The sequence below is a fragment of the Zeus faber genome (assembly GCF_960531495.2).
Source record: "Zeus faber genome assembly, chromosome: 10".
NCBI classification, from domain to species: domain Eukaryota; kingdom Metazoa; phylum Chordata; class Actinopteri; order Zeiformes; family Zeidae; genus Zeus; species Zeus faber.
Genome location: NC_137199.1, coordinates 11,698,674 through 11,717,930, shown reverse-complemented (window position 1 = coordinate 11,717,930; position 19,257 = coordinate 11,698,674). Strand labels below are relative to the sequence as shown.

Below are 19,257 nucleotides of genomic sequence, written 5' to 3'. Positions count from 1 at the left end.
GTATTTGTGGGATTTACATTCGCTTCCGCCAGCCAGATCACTTCCATTTAGGTCACTGGGATTTTTTTTTGGAGGAAGGAGCCCAGTTTTACTATATATATATATATATATATAACGAAAACAGCATGTAGAATGTAGGGATGTATTTTGTACAGTGTTTGGGGAGACGCCGAAAAGACATCGGAGATGTGTTTTAAGCCCGAAAGAATGATTGTATTGTTTTCCATCCATGCTTTTTAGTCATAGCTCTATTTCTTGTGACACTGTAATGATACCAGAGCTGCAGCGACACGTGACACCCCCACCCCTTCCCCCCAAAATCCAATGAATTGACAAACGCCGTTTCTGTAGAGTCAATACAGAAATACTGTGTATTCTGTTCAGAGTCGGTATGGGTAAAAAAAAAAAATTGACGCTGTGAATTTTCTTTTTCTTTAATTCCTTTCTTCACACGTATTTACTGGGCGAATCGTGTCGCTCAGCCTACACTGCCATGTGTGGAGAGATAATATGATGAGGAACGCACGTCTCATTGTCTCAATGCGAGGTGGCCATGTAATCGCACTCATCGCTTAAATGTAAGTCATGTAACGTCTTTTATTTTCATGTAGATATTTTCGAGCTTTAAAAAGATAAAATAAAAAATGTTAGAAAGTGTGTTTTGTGCAAAGGCCAAATCAATGCAAGACCTGCGAGTCGTTTCACTGGATATTTGCATTTAGTGCTTATAGAAGACGGTGTTTGATATTCTGGAATTTGGACGGATGGTAAAAGTAAAAGTGTGTTTTTTTGTTTTTTATTTGCCATTTTACTATTATTTCATAAGTAAAAAAGTTCCTTTTCGTCGAAAGCAGCGCAGCTCACCCATATCATAACGGGTAAGAAACGCGCACATCCATTTGCAACAGCAGTTCTTTGTCCCTCAAAGACGAAGCGTGTCTTTTTTTATGATAATACATTTTTATTACCACTTTGGCAAATCAACAAAACGCAAGAGCGACGAAAAAGGCAACGGGGGGTAAAAAAAACCCCACAGTTATTCAACTCACAGTTGACATAACGTGCAATCGTGGCTCAAACTGACAAGACCTTCAAAATCAAAGCGTGCATTCCATGACAGAAAACGAGTAACAAGAAGCCGTTTAACTAAAAAAACATTTTTTCTGTTGTCTTGGGCGTCAATGGTATTAAGGTTTCTTGAAGCAGACTTCAATGTAGCTGAGTGTGTGAAACAGTGCAGTCGATGCGGATCTTTAAGAGTGATACACGTTGGATTTTCTGCATTTTTGCATATTTCTTTTTAACACCAAAGGTTCTCGATGTTAAACCAAAACCTAAGACTGTGCACGAAAATGAACCCTGAGAGAGTTATTAACAACAGTGTGATCCATATTGGGGCTGGACGATATGGAAGAATGAAATATGATAACGATGGGGAAAGAGTTACACAATATCAATGTACACCACAATTTGTATTCGTTAATTCAAACTCCTTTTAGGCTACTTCTTCCTCAGACACAGTATGTGCCCCATTTTCATGATACTATATTATTTCACAGCCCAGCCCTAATACACATTTTTTTCATTTATTAAAGAAAGTTGTGGAACACCAAACCCCCTTGTCATTGATTCATTCCCCACATACACAGGTTACGGCACCTTCAGCTTCCTACAGCTACATCCGCTCTCAGTAGCATGGATGGACTGACGCTCTGAATAATTCTAATAATGGCAAGGCGTTCCAAAGCGCCCACCAAATCATGATACCATCTCCACCGTGCTTAACAGTAGGAGGCTCTCAGAGTGGAATGCAGAGTTTGATCTTATACCACCATTCTAGAGAAGAACACCATAGAACACCACTCCAGGTCTGTCATCAACGCCATTTTTGCCTGTTGTCCTTCTGACGGTGAAGCCACGAAACACCCACCGACTCCCAGATCCGCGGGCGATCGAGGGCTCTTTGTGACTTCCTGGATGGCTTTAAAGAAGGACAGGACGGACGGCGCCGGAAAGGTTCCCAAAAAGTCTCCGTTCAAGCAACACGGATCCGACTGAGGTTTGGTGGAGACATTAGAATGACATCAGAAAGGATTTTTCCAAACTATTTTCCATAAAAATAGAAATGAACGACATTGCTGGTCTGCATTGAGGTCTCCTACATTGCTTGCGGTTGTGGTGTGATGCACAACCTGTGTGCAGAGAACTTCACTCTCTCATATGAAGGGCCAAATATTGTCAGATTTAAATCGTGCAAAGCCCGTCAAAATCAGGACCGGTTATTAAAGTGTTAAAATAAAATAAAATAAAAAGTAACCTAGGTAAAGAAGAACATTTGGCCTGCTCTTCAGTCTGATTCATTCTGCATGTGAAACGCTGTGATGTGAAATCTCCCGTTTTCCATTTCGCATGACGCGGCACGGGAAGCACGGGGCTTTTTCCGTTTTGTTGAATTAGGAATTGAGTATGTGTAAAATAAAAACACTGTTTTTATTTGTTTTGTTGGAGAAATGGTGAACCCGGAGCGGGCCGCTTTCACTGATCGCTTTTCTGCCCGCCCCCTGTTTGGCCGTCTTCATATGGTCTTTTATGTCTGCATTTCCGCCGTGCGTGAACAATAATGTACTCTCGCAGTGCGTGCAGAACGCAGCATTTTGGTGCCGGCTACGTCACGGAGAAAAGACCCGACTTTCTCTTCTTCTCGGCATGATGACAGGCTGGTAACGGTTAGCGTACTGACCGATTCGGTCAGACAGAGCCACAAGTGTCATTCTTACAAACCTACAAACGCAGACCAATCAGTATTGAATTCAGACGCGCGGTGCATTGCTTATGTTTTTTGATTGGGTTAGTTAATGAGTGGGACAGAACATGAGAAACGTCTATGTAAGCGCTGAAAACAAGTATAATGGTATTATTATTGCTATTATTAATTATTATTATTATTATTATTTTAATTGTGGTGAGAACCGGGACAATTTGGTAGTGAATGTAAAAAAAAAAAAAACAACGGGACAGTTTAGGGTTTTACAGATATTTGTCGGGACTCAGGACACGCAGCTCGAAACCGGGACAAACCCGGACAAACCGAGACGTCTGGTCACCATATAGATGGGCCTTGTCGAAAAAAAGCCAATTCTTATAGGCAGGTAAAGGGGAGCGTAAACAATACTTTACATGAGAGTTAATTGGTTTCAGAATGGCAGAGTCCCCTTTAAATGTATGGGAGGGTTGAAAAGATACTATTGATTTTATATAGGTTTTGACTTCATGTGAGTTTTGTGTATATTGCGTGTGTGTGTCTTTCAATGATGTAAAGAATGATAACCTATATAAGAAACTGTTTAAAAATTCTGGTATTTCCGAAATGAATAGCATGACTTTAAATTGTACTATCAGTTAAAAGCCATTCCAGAGCAAATAGATTGACAATGCGAACCTTTTTAACCAGCTTGGTGACAGAAGCACCACATTTTGCCGTTACTTTCCCTCTGCACATGCCACAAAAAGGCGAATTAAATGTGAAAAATATGCAAAAACACGGGAAAGCAAGGGGACGAGTACGTCAGTGTGGCACTATATCCCAACCCCTCCTGGATTAATAAAGTGTTATCTTATCGTCCATTTTTCGAGCATTCTGACTCTTTGTGCAGAGAGACTGATCTGTCCCACTGGCAACGAGTAAAGGAAACAATCTGATGTGAGCAGTCGGACTCACAGGGTCACATGGCCAGCTATAACATGGATATGGATCCGGTGCCACGTATTAAAGTGGTTGAAAGACCAATCCCAAATGAATGAAATACTTCATTAAAAAAATGGCTTTGGAACCTTTTACAGTCAGTGAAACTCTTTCTCCTGATCGCGTCCTAAAATACTAACCACGTGCAGTATGTGAATCAGGGCAATAACCCAATAAAGTTTGTATGGTCACATTTGATCCATCTGCAGTCTATTTTTTCCCCAACATCTCTTTTTAGACAGATGCCAGATCTGGGATCTCTGTACAGAAGGTACAATAATAAAAGAGTCCTCACCAATAGAACCCGCCCTTCCTGAGGTCGGACCTCTCTTTTCAACCAATGAATTGACGCCCTCCTTCCTTCCAACCTCGGGACTTCCACCCGGGGTGGCCCTCTCGCTATCATCTTTCCAGCCACCTTTCTCCTCCTTCAGGGCAGCACCACTTCATATATGGTCTCTCCATCCAGCCCCCCCTCGTGCTCATGCACTTCCAGGCACTGGTCGCCGACGTCACCCTCCTCCCCCTCCGTGTTTATCTGCGCCACCCCCAGCCGGTAGAGTGCGTCCCTGATCACCACCTCGCCGGGCTGGCACGCCCGGAGCACCTGGCTGATCTGCTGGCTGACGATGTCCCTGCTGCTCATGAAGTCCACCAGCCGGTTGTACAGGTAGTAGTACGCCGTGTTGTCGAACACAAGGGGCCGCGAGGGACCGGCCTCTGTGTCCGACCCCTCGGCCTCCACCCGGCCCCTCTCCAGCTCCGCCACCAGGGCGCCGTAGGGCTCCAGCTCCGTGCAGAGTCCCATGGAGTGGTGCTCCAGGTGGGGCGGCTCACAGGCCGGGTGCACCAGCCAGCGGGAGGAGGACCTGGTGACGGGGTGGACCAGGTCTTGCTCCCCTCCCGCCGCCATCGCCGCAAAGGCGGAGGGATGGTCGGCGCTGTAGGGCTGGTCCTGCAGCTCGGCACATGACACTAACTGCAAGACAGAGAAGACAGACATCTGGTCAAGGAAGAAAGGCAGAACTAAAGCAAATTCAATTAGTTTCTTTCACAGCTCCGTAAAGAATGTCTGACTGATTCATATCAGATCCGCTCCCTTTAAGCGATTTGCGCTCCCTGCTGGTCAACGCGGCCACTCGTCCCCACCTGTGGCTTCTCCAGAGGGTCGGAGAAGCAGCCCTGGTTCCTGCCCCACATCTGGCTGGCCAGCTCTGGGTACTGCACGTCGGCACACAGCGCCACCTGGCGGGCGCAGTCGGCCACGTAGACGGGCGGCCAGTAGCGTGAGGATAGCAGAAGGTCCACATGGTCTCGAGCCGTCTCCCCCCGCACCATGTACTTGGAGCCGCACACCACCTGGACGCAGGGGGAGATGTGGACATATTTTGTTAACATTCATAAAATGACAACTACCTCAGGAATTGATGAGGGAATCCACAATGTTGTCGGAGACCAACATCAAATTCCAGAACGAGGAAAGGGATATCTGTCGTTCCTCCAGGAGAGAGGGGCAAGGGAGTCTACTCTACCTCCGTCTCCATCACATTTTTTGTCAATATCTATATGAAAATATTGAATACAATTTCCTCTTGGTTTTGCTTTTATCAATATTTGTTAAGCTATCTCAAAAGTGTTCGGTCATGTTTGGATCATCTCGGTGGTTTTACCTTGTGAGGGCAGACCTTGGACAGCTTGCCGGCGGTGCGGTTCGCAGGGGGCGGCGGCCCCGTGGGGAGGCCGTTCTGAATGTGCACGTACAGGGCGATCAGAGAGGCCAGCAGCTCGTCCTGACACAGCGCAGAAAAAGAAGATGAGGAAAGTTCTCTGAGGAAAACGCTGAAAGTGACGTCCGACCGAAATCAATCTAAAGTAGCTCCCTTTCAAAAAAACACAAGACACACACCTTGCTGGACTCCGGCACTCTGCTCTCCCCGCAACTCTCCAGGGCGGCTCTCAGCTCGTCCTCGGTGTGTTCCTCTATTTGGTCCAGTCTCAGCTGACCCTCGTGGATCAGACGCACCAGGAGCGCTGGGTCACCTGAAAGGGGCATGCATTTTCACCAAACCGTAGTTGAAAATATATAGTACATATTCTAATGGTGCTTATATGTGGAATTCACTGCCTGAGAAAATGGCTACTTGGCAAAAACCTGTAATCATGAATTACATTTCAAATGTATCTGTAAAGTGACGTGCATCCTGTATCCTTGTATTCCTTGATGTATTCAGATTTTCTATTGCTTATATTTATTTTCTTCCACCTTTTTTAATGGTCTTGATGCTTAAAAATCCATCTCGGTACAGGTATAGCGGCAATTGTTCTTTCAATATGTCAATGTGTTTGAATCCGTCTCTATGAAAGTTGAAGTTCATATAAACATCAAGCATAACTTCCGAAATATTTTACAAATGTATGCTTTTTAGAAATAAATTTACAGAGGATGTTCCACATGATGTTCTCAATGTGTGTATGTGTGTGCACCTGAGGGCTGCTGCGCGCCGGGAAGGACCTTGTCCTTCTCAGTGTTGATGACGGTGGGACTCCTCATCAGCGGGGGGATGAAGGGGGCGATGATGGAGGCGTCCACCTGCGTAATGGGGACGTCGGAGGGGAAGGCAGCCTGCTCCACCGCCTCGCTCTCCATGGCCATCCAGAAGTCGTCCACGTGCACCTCGTCGCCCGAAAACTCAGGCCAGGTGAACTTGAGCGGTCGGGGCACAGACGGTACCGTGTGAATGTCAACCTGGGGTACGCTGCCCCCTTGTGTCCCTCATAGGAATTACAGGGCGGTATTAAAAAAATAATAATTAAAAAAAAAAATCGATATATTTCAGTTTTGTATATTTTACCATTTCTAAAATATGTATATATAATGTGTATAACATTGCATCTTCAATTATAAACCTCGCCACTCACCTCCACATTCCTGAACTCCAGCACGTTGTGCGTGAAGCGCTGTGCCACCTCCAGCTTGGGGGCGACGCCGCACACGCCGCAGATCATGTCGTTGTAGTCACGTACGGTCAGGCACTCAAAAGCCCAGTAGCCGCTCAGCAGGAGTTCCCACACCTGCGACGACTCCTCGGGGCTCAGAGCGTGGACTGGAGCAGAGACGGACGGACGGGACAACGAAAAAAAGAGCAAAAGAGAGGTGTGTAAAGTTGGGATTAGCGAGGGTTATACTGCTGCTTTCCTTTGAGATTTTTTTATTCAATATTTCTCCCATATTTTATACTTTATTTGGCTGAAACATAATAAGAAACCAGTCGTTCCATGAATTTGCATTGTATTATGCATGTGATCCTCTATATGCTGATTCAATTGCTGATGGCGGGGTCCACCTTTCCCAAAAATGAATACTTTCTAAACTCGGATGTTTGAAGAAAAAAAAAAAAAAAAAAAAAGACAAAGATTGCAGTTTCAAATGGAATTCTGGGATTCTGAGAGGCAGAATCCAGTTGGTTTGGGTGAAATACCCGTCGGGTTTTACCGGGGTGATTCGACACGTGGTCCAGGATGGTCCGGGCGGCGGCGGCGGGATGGTGGCCCAGCTTGATTTTGGCCCGGATCTTCAGGAACAGGTCCAGACTCACCAACAGTCTATTCCCAATGTTAAACAAACCTGGTGACCCGGACACAAAAAGGGACAATATTTGTTGATATAGTTCAGAAAACAGTGACGTTTATAGATATTAAGAGATTGTTGGGGTTGGGGAGCGTGATGCGTTGTGGGTAGACTTACCCGCGTGCAGGTCAGTGAAGCTGTGTAGCGCCAGACACTGGGTGTTGAGACAAACCTTGAGCTGCAGAGAGGCCGTCTGGATTAACGTCTCAGTGAGAAGCCAGCAGTCCTCCTGCCCCGCGACCGTACTGCAACACACACACACACACACACACACACACACACACATTTCAAGCCTTGAATTTCCCTCCCAGGGATTAAGAGTGTTAAATTATCCTAATCATCCAGTGTTTTCTCATACACATTAAACTCTGGAACTAGGAACATATATATATTTTTTCTGTTCCTCATGGGAGGTAAAAAGTATCTTCGTTCAGGTTGGCTTGGGGTCCTGACCAACAAACACCTCAGTCAGGACATCAAATTTTTAACCATGTATTTATTATTCATTGTTTAATTTTAGGCTTATTTAATGAGTTTTTTAAGTTTTATCATTACCATTAGCTTAATTTTTATTGTTAATTAAAAAGGTTGGTTTTTCTATCTTCTAGTGTATTTTTAGATGTAATCTATATTGGCCATTTCGCAGCTAATTCTTAGGTTTATTGCAAATTACCATTTTCTTTTTACTACTTTTATTCTCATTACTTTATTATTATCGCCTATTTTGTTATGTGAGCAGCTGGGACACCGCACCTAATAAACAAATGCATCCATCCATCCGTCCATCCATCCATCTATCTATCTTCCCACCAGTGGTCTCCTCACCTCTGCCCCCCCTTGAAGAGTGGATACTGACAGAGGCCGCAGTGGGTGGCGGCCGACTCGTAGAACTGGGACCAGCCAGACAGGACCGCCGGCGCCTCCGTCTCCGCCTCTGAATTGGCGGCGTCCCCTCCGCGGCCTCCGGACTGGGTCAGGACCACCTGGTGGCCGTTGAGCTCCTGGATGAGGGCCAGCGTGTCCTGGAGCTCGGCCTCGCTTTCGGGGAACTGCAGGCCCTGTCGCAGCAGCTGCAGTGTGGACTGGCGCTGGATGTCCCTCTGGGCTGGACTCAGGGCCTGATACGGATCCAGCAGCGTCGCAGCCTGAGGAGGGAGGTGCGACGCCAGGGGAGTGTTATGGGAGGTGAGGAAAATACAAGTTACTAAGGACTACCAGAATCAGTTTGTTAGGCCAGGTACATATACTCGGAATTTGTTCTGGTGAGGTTTGGTGCCTTTCACTACAGACCATTAGCGTTTAAAAAAAAGAAGCTTAACAGTTAATGGAGGATAGAACTGATTAGACGATTCCAGGTTTTATTTGTCACATCCAATTATAAGGTGTACGGGTGAGGCGTAATGATAAAGAGCAAACTCCGAAGACAGTGTAAAAGCAGGTCGGAAGAAAATAATTCAATTAAATAAATCTGAAATATATACACAAAAAGCAAAAGAATACAAAATATTAAGGCAGACAACATAAGCAAAATAAATTAAACTGCTTATATTTTAACACACATAAAAATGTCAAACACTGTTCCCACCTTGCTCCCCTTGGTGTTTTTCCAGGCCAGCTCCCAGCCGCACTTGGGACACTGCGCTGGTTTGTGACGGTTCTTGTAGACGTAGTCGCAGGACGGATTCTTACACCGTCCCCGTCCTCGCGCCGTGGACAGGCCAAGATCCTGAGAACCCCACCCCCGCCCAAAAACAAAAAATTATGTATACGTATATCACCCAGAGAACCAAGAGACAAAACCAACAAAATTGCACAATTGACGGAAATGGGAATAAAAATGCGGAGACGGCGGGTGTGGGCTCACAAAGCTGGAGATGTTCTGCTTAAAAGGAACGACTGACAAGACGTTCACTCCTTTATCCACCAGAGAAGTTAGGTTTGGACCTGTTGGTTGACCAGCGGAGTTCTGTAAAAACACCACATTGAGGGAGAAGGAGAGGGAAGAGTCTGAGTGACTCTATAGTGAATATTATATCTATTAAATGTCACTGTAAACTACAGTAAGTGTAAGTGTGTGTGTGTGTGTGTGTGTGTGTGTGTGTGTGTGTGTGTGTGTGTGTGTGTGTGTGTGTGTGTGTGTGTGTGTGTGTGTGTGTGTGTGTGTGTGTGTGTGTGTGTGTGTGTGTGTGTGTGTGTGTGTGTGTGTGTGAACCTGCTGGGCCATGGCTGTTGAGACTGAATGGCCGAGCTGTTTCAAAGTACTGGGTTTGAGACCAGAGGTATTCTCACTTGGCACTGTGGATAGAAAATTTGAAAATGAAATAGAATGATAATAATAATAATAATAACCAACGTAATTTTTATTATTGCACTTTTTAAATGTCTTTTTATTATTTCCAGATTTTAAAAAATGGTGTCTGAAATAATTGATTCTGCGAGTACTCGACCAATCAGAAATGTTCAGCGCTGCGAGGCCCCACTCCCAAAGTTCCTGGACTTTTGAAAAGCACTACCCCCCAGGGACTCGGACCGATATATGGATATATATTAAGGGTGTTACGATTCTCCAAATCCACGATTCAATTTTACTTTCCCTTTCAAGGTCACGATTCGATTTTCAATTTAAACATATGTATTTTGTTCAGCACTGACGACTATGCCATTGTTTGACTATCGGGATTTGTAATGAAACACACTTGTTTCTCAATAAGTAAGTTATAAATAATAACATAAATATGAGAATATTTAAACAACACACCTAAACAGTTGAAAGCTTTAGCAAAACTAGACCCAATAATAAACAATAAGTTACTTATTACACTACTTTTAAGTAATTCACCAAAATAAGCGCAGAAAAATGGATGCAATTTTTTCCAGAGGGGAACACTGGTAGTAAAAGGAAAATTACTACCTGCAGCGCCGCAACCCCGATCAGAGCGATCTTTTCTCCAAACAAAGGAAATAAAAACGCTAGATGTAATGGATTTACTCCATTTCGTGCTGCTGTTCTGCTGCGGAGCGGTTTATCGCCCACTTTCATCGCCACATATTTGTGGAATTACAGGAAATTGTGGTCAAAGGCGCACTCTTCCATGTACACACAAATGCACCGGTCGGCTTGTGCGTCTCTGCTGATGCGGACTTCGCACCGTTTCTTGGAATATTTCTGTCTGATGTGCCTTCACTGTGCAACAAACTAGATGAACTTTCATTGAAATTATTATAATTCTTTTTTTTTTTTAAATATTCAAATTCTCTTCGAATTTTGTTCCTGGAACCCTAGTGCCAGGTGGGCGGGTGCGGTCAACTCCGCGGAGGGCCCCGCACCCCTCCAGCGCACACCACATTTGTTTACTGGCGCTGATTTACAACGCCCAATATCGCGACCATGTCGGACAATATTCACCGTGAAAATACGGACCTGTGGTGGATTTATTGTTGCTTGCGCCGGCTTTTCCTTTGTCCGGTGGAAGAGTAATAAACTGGAGCAGCGTACGGCCTTGAAATAGCAAAAAAGAAAACAAGGTAGAAAGGTTTTTTTCCCCTTTTTCTATACTTTCCAAATATTATTTCCTTTTGTGTGTTGTTCGTTGGCTCTTACCGGCCGTGCAGTAGGCAGGGAGGATGGGTCTGATGGGCCGTTTCTTCACGGCGGTATAACTTTTGTCTTGACCTTTGACAGCGAGGCCTTTCGCAGCAGCTTTTAAGGGTCTGGCCGATGACACAGAGGAAGAACAGACTCGGCCATTTGCAAGCAAAATATTATTAACGCAGGACAAGTGGATAAATGGTATATAAAAGAAGACCATACAAAAAAAAGGATTAACTAATAAATACATAAAAATGTATTTAGAAGATATATAAAAAAAAAGACAATTTATTTATGTAAAGCTACACTTAAAGACAAGAACCAGATTAGTACAGATAAGGAGAATGAGTAAATCGGAAAGTTTTGCTCACTTTAACTGGCTCTGTGTCTTGGTGCTGCCGCTCTCTAGTGGCGCCCTTCCCGTAACTGCATGCTGCTTCCTGGGCACCTGCACGCCGCACCCTTCTTTTCTGGCTCGGCTGCCGTTTGCATTGCTAGAAGTTGAATCTTTCCCTTCCGTGGAGCACGGCTTCGGTTGACAAGTGTTATTTGCCTTGGTTTCGGCTTTCTGTTGCTGGGCAGCGGCATCTTTTCCTGAGGTTTTCTTCGCCTGATAATGCAAAGTGTATCAGGTCAGGTGACAAACTCCCATCGAACATCTACAATTTAGATTCAGGGGACGCAGATTAATTCCGTCCACTTACGCCGGGCACCCACTTGCCGCCCAGGTAGTTCCCACATTCAGGGCATGTTGGTGGTTTGTGGCGGGTCACATAAACGAACGAGCAACCAGGAGCCAGACACCTTCCTCTGCCCCTCCTAGTGTATGTCTTTACAGCCTGTAAATTGCATTGCATTTAGCAGACGCTTTTATCCAAAGCGACTTACAATTATTGAAACACCGACGGACACAGCCATCAGGAGCAATTAGGGGTTAAGTGTCTTGCTCAAGGACACTACAGCATGCTAGCAGGAGGAGCCTGGGATCCAACCAGCAACCTTAAGATTACTAGATGACCAGCTCTACCTCCTGAGCTACCATCCCCCTAAATGCAGTGTAAATGTTATATCTACTCGGCCAAAATCAAGTATCATAAATTTGACTGGCTGGTAATGTCCTCAGCGCTATTTATCCGCATGCAATACCAGCCAGTCCATTCCGAAGTCTTCACATCCATACCGGGTGAACAATGAGGTTGTCAGTTTTACCATTTTATACGTAGGTTTGGAGGTCTGCTCTACGTTTGCTCCGACAGAGACCATCATCACTGAGCCGACGGAGTTGGCACTTGACAAAGACTTGGGCTCCACGAGGTTCTGTTGAGAAATCTCAACCATGATTTTGAATAAGTTACATTTCCCATAAGAAAAAAAAAAGGTTTTTCAACACTGTATAAACTGATGGAGGTCTTATTCTTACCTGAGCAGGTATGAGGGTGACCACCTGGGCCGTTTCCCCCTGCACCGGCTGCACCACAGCCCCACCCGTCCCCACCTCCTCAGAGGTCATTTTAAAAATGCTATAGCCAGCGCCAGCAACTCTCACGTCGCTTCCTCTCAGCAGGAGGCCAGGAGCACCCTGGGAGTTGTGGGCGGGCGCTTGCCCCGTCACCTGGGCGGGGGATTTAGAGGAGCTGGGGCAGGAGGGAGGCGGGACTCCGTGGACGTCCGTGGCGTGAGACACGGCGGCCACGTCCTCGGCCAAGGCCTTGACGGCAATGCACTGCTCTGCGAGCTCCACCTCACCGCCCGGAGCCAGGGAAGAGAACTTGGGCTCTTGGGGGAGGGATAAGGAAGGCGGGCCTCCATCTACGGCGGAGTCCAAGGGCTCCCCGCAGACGTCCGGCTGGGAACGAGCTGCCTGGGCCATCGAGGAAGAGCCCTTGCGCAAAAGGACGCAATTGGCCCTGGGGAGGATCTTGCGGAAACCTGGCAGATCCTGGGCGTGGCCAAGTGAGGACTATGGGAGGGGGGCAAAACGGCAGAGGTAAAAACTCCACACAGACGAACAACGGTGGCACAGACAAAGAGTACCACGCCAACACTGAGGATGTCGACTCACCGTGTCCACGCCATCCTTCTCCAACTTGGCCTTCTCCAGGTAGTAGCCTTTCTCGGCCACGCTGAGCCTTTTCCAGCTCTCGCTGATACGCTTGTTGATCTCCGACTGCGGAAGATTAGGGCTCTCCTGCTGCATGATCTGGTGAACGTCAAAGTAATATAGAAGATAGGCCGACCTAATGACAAGACAATATTCCTCATTAGTGACATGTAACAAAAACAAAATAATAATCCGGTAGATAGAACGTTACATGGCTACCTTTGGATTTTAGGTCTCCTGACTTGCTCGACAACAGGGTTATTTTGCAGTGATTTCTTGGCAACACTTTCTGGGGTCAAGCAGTTTTACCTGGGCTTCTTGGGTTTGTCCGTCATGTCTTCCGGGGATCTACTTTTCCTCTTCTTTGGCGAGGTGACTTCCATTATGCTGCAGCAGCTTTCAACTTCCTCTGTCGTTTTCACATCCTCATACACCTCCGACATCTCCATGGCCTCCATCTCAGCGGACCTAGGATCAGCTTCATGAGTGTCAAGTTGATCTCGTAACCGACGGGTCGATCGAGTGTTTGTGTGCATCATCCTTTTACATGTCTCATGTGAGACGTAAGAGACGATGGGACATTGTAGGATACTGTAAGTCATACAAAGCAGATAAAAGCCATGGTGACCTGTGAACTTTGTGCAGAGAAAGGATGGACGCACACGCAAGGTTGCACCGTTGACAATAATAACAATCGTTATTGTCGTTGCAAATGAATGCAACTCATGCACGTGTGCGACCTGAAAGGCCGAAGATGCATCAACCTGTTAAAACTTTAGGTTTCCTTGTACTGAAATGTTGACTGGTTGTCGTGCTTTTATACTAACCTCACACTCCGCAGATCATCCAATGAGGTGTCTTCTTATTGCAGCCTTCCGTCCTGCTCCGCGGATCTGCACAGCGCTCCGAACGGCCGTCACACGGCGCCCAATATATGCCTCATCCCGCCGACACTCACTAGTATTACGGTTTCCCTATGTTGGGCAATTATTCTCGATTGTTATTGCTCCATCGGTGCCCAGTAAAACGGCTTAGTTTCCCTATCCCCGGAGGGGAAACATGGCGCTTTGTTGCCATGGCCTTGAACCAATCACGTGTCAGAATAAACAGGCGCTCGGCCAATCACAGGAGACGTTTTTGACACGTAAAGACGATGCGCGAACGCGGAAGACACCCATCCGGGGCACGGGTTACATCGATAACATACCGGCCAGATAACATTTTCGGTGTATCGGGGGTATGGTAAAATAGGGTTCGGTTACCGCCGTCCCATCGGGAATTTATTTATTATTTACTCCAGCTTGAGGGTTTAGGAATGTGTGAATCCCACTCCGCCCGCGACTAGGCCAAATTAATCGCGCTGATTCGTTGAGCAGTCAGGCTTACAAGTCGATTACAGATCGTTCCATCGGCAAAGATGGCGGATGACAAGGTGAGCAAATTAGCCCCGGTGCTGACTTTGGTGTTATTGTTATTCTATTATTATTTTTATTATTATAGTATTATTTAATCCTGTGCTCCGGCTGATGACTTTTTTTTGTGAGAGTCGTCGTTGTGTTTCCCTTTCTATAAACTGCTGACTGGACGATTAGATGTCCGTGAAAATGCTTTGGTGCTGTTTGGAGACTATAGTCCTTGTGCTCGTTGTCAAAGTTGTCACTAACAGCCCACGTTCGGGGAAGTAGTTCGCCATTCTTGTGAGGGAAACTATTATTAGTACGGTGCAGTGAAATTATAAGGGGCGAACTTCAAGGTCTGTCCAAAACAAAGTAGGAAGGAAAAAAAAAAAAAGGATGAATGAAATCAGGAATAAAAGTGTGTGTGTGTGTGTGTGTGTGTGTGTGAGTGTGAGAGAGAGCGCGCGCGCGCGCGCACAGTGTTCAATGGGTTGTGTCAATGTTGTTTTTGTAATCTTTTGCATTCCTTTACACTTCCAGGATCCTCTGAAGCAGTTGAAAGATCTGACGCAGCTCAAGAGCCAACTGGAGGAGATCCAGAAGCGGGTAGAGAACGAAGTCTCCATCGGGATACCTCAAGTACGTTGTGCGGCTTGAATTAACTTTGAACTCGTAATCGGCCTGCAAATAACCGTTGTTGTGCATCAAGGAAATGCACTGACTTTTGATCGGTTACACAATTTAAATAAACTGATCTTTGTCACATTTCTTCATCGTTTTTATACTGTTTTTTTTCCCTGCTTTAGGGAGGCTCTGTCTTGGGATCTCCCTTTCTAAAGGGTTTTCTGGCTGGGTATGTGGTGGCCAAGTTGCGCTCCTCTGCAATTTTAGGAGTGCTTATTGGAACAATCACCGGCATTTATGCAGCTCAGAGCTACCAAGTGCCCAACATTGAAAGGACAGTGAAAGATTGTTTGCAGAACTTGAAAAAAGGACCTAAATAATTTTTGAGCGATGACTATCCCACATTATCTTTTGTCTGCAGTATAGGGGAACAAAGGCAAGTAACTTGAATTTCAGATGCTGGTTTGCTATTGACCCATGAAAAGAGAATAATTGAAACCTTTGTGTTAACTGGACTATGGAATAATGATGGAACTTGAATTTAATATGGGAATCAAATTGCAACACCGGCTTGATTTATAGTTTTGCTGTTATTGTATTTTCTATTGATAAATTCAAATTGATGTCGATAAGATCTATAGTGTTATCCCATGGATTTATCCACTTGCTTTAGTATTGTAGCTTCATCAGAAAATGCTTATCTATCAAATTTTATCAAATCATTTTATATTGGTCATATTCAATGGCTGGGGTACGCACATATCTTCATTTCTATAATAGAACCATTGTAATTATGTATGACTCAAAGTGTATCTGTTAAGTCCACAAACTCTGTCAGAAGTTACCAAAGTGTAAAAGGTGCAGTATTTGGAATGATTGTGATCCCAAATGTGGGATACCCGGCCAGGCGGAGGAGAAGGTGGATGAAGGGACTTCAGTGGACTGTGCTCCTCGGCCTCATGATCCTTATCTATGGCTCCCACGCACCGCTCATTGCATTGACCAAGGTTAATGGTCGAGTTCCTTTTAGCACGTCTTCTTGTGTTGTCATTATCGAGTTGGCCAAACTGCTGATCTCCCTGGCCACCCTCCTGTTGACCGGGGACACATCTGCCTTGTTTGCTCCTCCTTCCCTGATATTTGTGGCCCCTTACGCAGTCCCCGCCGTCCTCTACGCACTCAACAACAACCTAGTGGTTCTCATGCAGGCCTACATGGACCCGAGCTCCTTCCAGGTCCTCAGCAACCTCAAGATTGCCTCGACTGCCTTGCTGTATTCCGTCTGCCTGGGCAAGAGGCTCCGTCTGGCTCAGTGGTCAGCCCTGGGTCTCCTCCTGGGGGCCGGCGTCTGCCACAGCTACAGCAGCCTGGACCTGGGGGACCCTGAGCAGGGTGACTCTGCAGCGAGCACCAGGCTTCACATCACAGGCTTGGGGCTTTTTCTGGTGCTGCTATACTGCTTTGTTTCAGGGCTGGCAGCTGTCTACACAGAAAGGGTGCTGAAGAGCCAGCAGCTGCCCCTGAGCTTGCAGAATCTCTACTTGTATGTATTTGGAGTCGTTATCAACGGAGTGTGCCACCTTTCCAGTGGAGCAGGCGAAAGGGGTTTCCTGGGAGGTTACTCAGGGGCGGTGTGGGCGATCATAGCTGGACAGGTGGCTAACGGACTCCTGATGTCTGTGGTGCTGAAGCACGGCAGCGGGATCACCAGACTCTTTGTCATTTCCAGCTCCATGCTGGTCAATGCCCTGCTGTCCTGGGCCATCATGGGGCTGCAGCTCACGCCTTTCTTCCTCCTGCCTGTATCTCTGATCGGACTGGCAGCTTATTTATATTACACGTAAAGCGCTAAACCCTCTTTGGAGGCCCAAGTCAACCCAAAGGATCTTGCGCTTCAGTCCACCAAAAATGCTTTTCAATTCAGCTGTTTTTTTCAGTTATTTTTATCTAAATAGGTCAGGTTTGCTTTCTGAAATGGTTTAGTTTTTCTTTTATTTTTAGTTGTCATTGTCTATTATCTAGGCTAACATCAAATGTCCCAGTTCTGTTAAAAAAAAAATGTATATATATTGTCCTGATTTAGTTAATCAGCTGTATTTCAGATTTGAGCCTACAAGTACCATCTGCAGATGCCATCAGTTTTATGCCACCATATACCAAAATTTGATTTGATTTGGTGTTTTCAGTTGCCTTGTTTTTTTTTCTTTTCTTTTTTTTTTTCTTTAAACGTTATGTAAAATAGCATCCATTTTATTCTCATGCGGGTACAGGAGAAATTTAATCGAAGAATCATGCAATTCTGTCTTTATGCCAACAAATTGTCAAGAGTGGTCTAATATTGTTACAGGGGTGATATCTTATGGGGACACAATAAAGTCAATGTTCTGGAAAGATTCAATTCATTTGGCGCAGAAAGTCAATTCATTTGAGAGACTTGTTGATCAACTGAAATTCTTAATAGAATATCCTGTTTCACTGTTGATTTGAAATTTCGGCCTTGGTGTCACCTCGTGTGGTCTGAGCGTCCTTCAGCTCCCCTAGTGCTACAGGAGATAAGATAAATATTAAATTCAACAGTAACTACAAAAGGGTAAACGGCAGTCAGTGAGCGTCCTGTGCTATGTATTTTCATTACACCACCAAGTTTCAAGTGAATTTTAGCGCAGTAACACTACTCACAAGCACAGACGCCCAGATTGAATGGAAGTCAAGACACTCGTCTCAATGAGTAGTTAAGCTCACCGGTGCGAAGCTGCGTGTTGTCGGCCTGTAGCTGCTGGTTCTGGGCGGACAGGTAGACGGCGTCCTGGACCGCTTCGAGCAGAAGACTTCTGTACCTGCCCTCCATCGTTCTCTTTTGCTCCTCGCTCACTTGACGAAACACTCTGAACACCTAGGGACACAGAAAAGACAGGATGAAGGTGCTTCTTCACTGACAAATTCCTTTCATGTAGCAACAGTAGCACGTAAGCATAAGTCATCCATATTGATCGAGGCGATAATTTATTCCGCTGTTTAAAAAAATCTTATTTTCAAACATGGATCAAAATAATTCCCACCTGGAGACTCTCCTCTCTTAGATGTAGCAGCTCTTGCTGGTTCCTGCGACGTTGCTCCTCCAGGTCTCCCTCTGCCAGCTGAGCCTCAGTGCGCAGAGCCTCCATCTGCAGCGTGAGGACCTGCCTCTCCCTGGCCATCACCAGCAGCTCCCGTTGGACGCCCTCCGCCTGGAAGAAAAGTGACGTTATACTTGCTAAAGTGAGGAAAGGCGTAGTTATAAAGTCATAAAGAACTGTTGGTTTATTCATCTTACTGGTACCTGTGCCTGCTTCAGCTCTTCCTCCATCTTCTCTACCTCCTCCTGAATAAGTCTGTCATGATCCTCCTTCATTTGCCGCCGCTGCTGTGACGCTCTGCTGTATTCCGGCTGGAGCAGACAACCATTTCAATAAAAGGAAAAATAATTTAAAACCATAAGGTCTTTGGGGGTATGATCAAAACATAACAAATGGCTTGTGAAGTGAACTAGTGTCCAGGCATACTGGGGGTTGTCAAACAAAAGATGGGAGGGTGAGGCTCCTGTTTTGAGGTTGTCGAAAAAATATCCATGAAACATGGTGCACAAATGGTTTTGTTTACCAGGTAATTTCAGGTACCTGCTGTGAGAGGTCAGATCTTTCTGAGGCAACCCCCTGTTTCATCATCTCCTCTCTCAGACGCCCTCGTAGCTGCTGGATTCTAGTAAGTCTCTCTTGAACTTTCTCCACACTCCCTTTGCCCTCTGTGAGGGAAAACACATTGTATATAAGGTGATGGTATTCCTGAGTGTTACATATCTCTCTCTAGGTCGTCCTCAGACAAGCCTTCCATCGTCGTTTCCATATTCCACTTTCTCAACCCACTGCGGCAGTTCTACCTCTGATATGTTCCTCCATTTGCTGTCTCAGTTGTTCCTGTAAATATTTCATTTTTTCAGCGACATCTGTAGAATCGATGCTGCGATCACCATCACTGTGCAACTTTCCTTTTGTTGACCGGGATGCCTGTGAAACCAGTGGCACACAAGACACCTGTAAAGTTGCGTCAGAATAAGGTAGTCAATAAAGTTAAAGAACCAAACCAAAAGCATTCAGGACAGACCTTTATTTTGTCTTTTATCCTCTCGGATGTTTCCCA

The 19,257-nt window shown here is 45.6% G+C and overlaps 3 protein-coding genes across 3 annotated transcripts; 2 read left to right on the top strand and 1 right to left on the bottom strand.

Moving 5' to 3' along the window:
- Positions 1-156: 156 nt before the first annotated feature.
- hmgxb3 (HMG box domain containing 3) lies at positions 157-14,059 on the bottom strand. The gene is made up of 21 exons (XM_080008129.1): positions 13,888-14,059; positions 13,370-13,528; positions 13,022-13,196; positions 12,380-12,919; positions 12,169-12,276; positions 11,664-11,798; positions 11,331-11,569; positions 10,972-11,081; positions 10,792-10,869; positions 9,583-9,665; positions 9,235-9,336; positions 8,956-9,096; positions 8,196-8,515; positions 7,488-7,615; positions 7,236-7,367; positions 6,662-6,846; positions 6,227-6,446; positions 5,649-5,782; positions 5,413-5,532; positions 4,892-5,101; positions 157-4,721 (listed from the first exon to the last, which is right to left on the bottom strand). The coding sequence occupies exons 2-21, from the start codon at positions 13,516-13,518 to the stop codon at positions 4,173-4,175; spliced, it is 3,858 nt and encodes a 1,285-aa protein (XP_079864255.1). The 5' UTR covers positions 13,519-13,528; positions 13,888-14,059; the 3' UTR covers positions 157-4,172.
- Positions 14,060-14,339: 280 nt separating this feature from the next.
- On the top strand, positions 14,340-15,468 carry LOC307236342 (SLC35A4 upstream microprotein). Its single transcript, XM_080008725.1, has 3 exons — positions 14,340-14,492; positions 14,998-15,096; positions 15,264-15,468. The coding sequence occupies exons 1-3, from the start codon at positions 14,478-14,480 to the stop codon at positions 15,459-15,461; spliced, it is 312 nt and encodes a 103-aa protein (XP_079864851.1). The 5' UTR covers positions 14,340-14,477; the 3' UTR covers positions 15,462-15,468.
- A 410-nt stretch (positions 15,469-15,878) lies between these two features.
- On the top strand, positions 15,879-17,460 carry LOC307236341 (putative UDP-sugar transporter protein SLC35A4; the record flags this gene model as incomplete). The annotated part of the gene is made up of 1 exon (XM_080008724.1): positions 15,879-17,460. The coding sequence occupies one exon, from the start codon at positions 15,879-15,881 to the stop codon at positions 16,923-16,925; it is 1,047 nt and encodes a 348-aa protein (XP_079864850.1). The 3' UTR covers positions 16,926-17,460.
- Between the last annotated feature and the right edge of the window lie 1,797 nt (positions 17,461-19,257).

Coding starts and splice junctions, on each gene's coding strand:
- hmgxb3 (XM_080008129.1), bottom strand. CDS start 13,518: ATGGAGGCCATGGAGATGTCGGAGGTGTATGAGGATGTGAAAACGACA. Junction 12,920..13,021: donor AGAAGGATGGCGTGGACACG/GTGAGTCGACAT, acceptor CCCCTCCCATAG/TCCTCACTTGGCCACGCCCA. Junction 5,102..5,412: donor CCAAGGTCTGCCCTCACAAG/GTAAAACCACCG, acceptor CCCTGCGTCCAG/GTGGTGTGCGGCTCCAAGTA.
- LOC307236342 (XM_080008725.1), top strand. Junction 15,097..15,263: donor TCTCCATCGGGATACCTCAA/GTACGTTGTGCG, acceptor TCCCTGCTTTAG/GGAGGCTCTGTCTTGGGATC.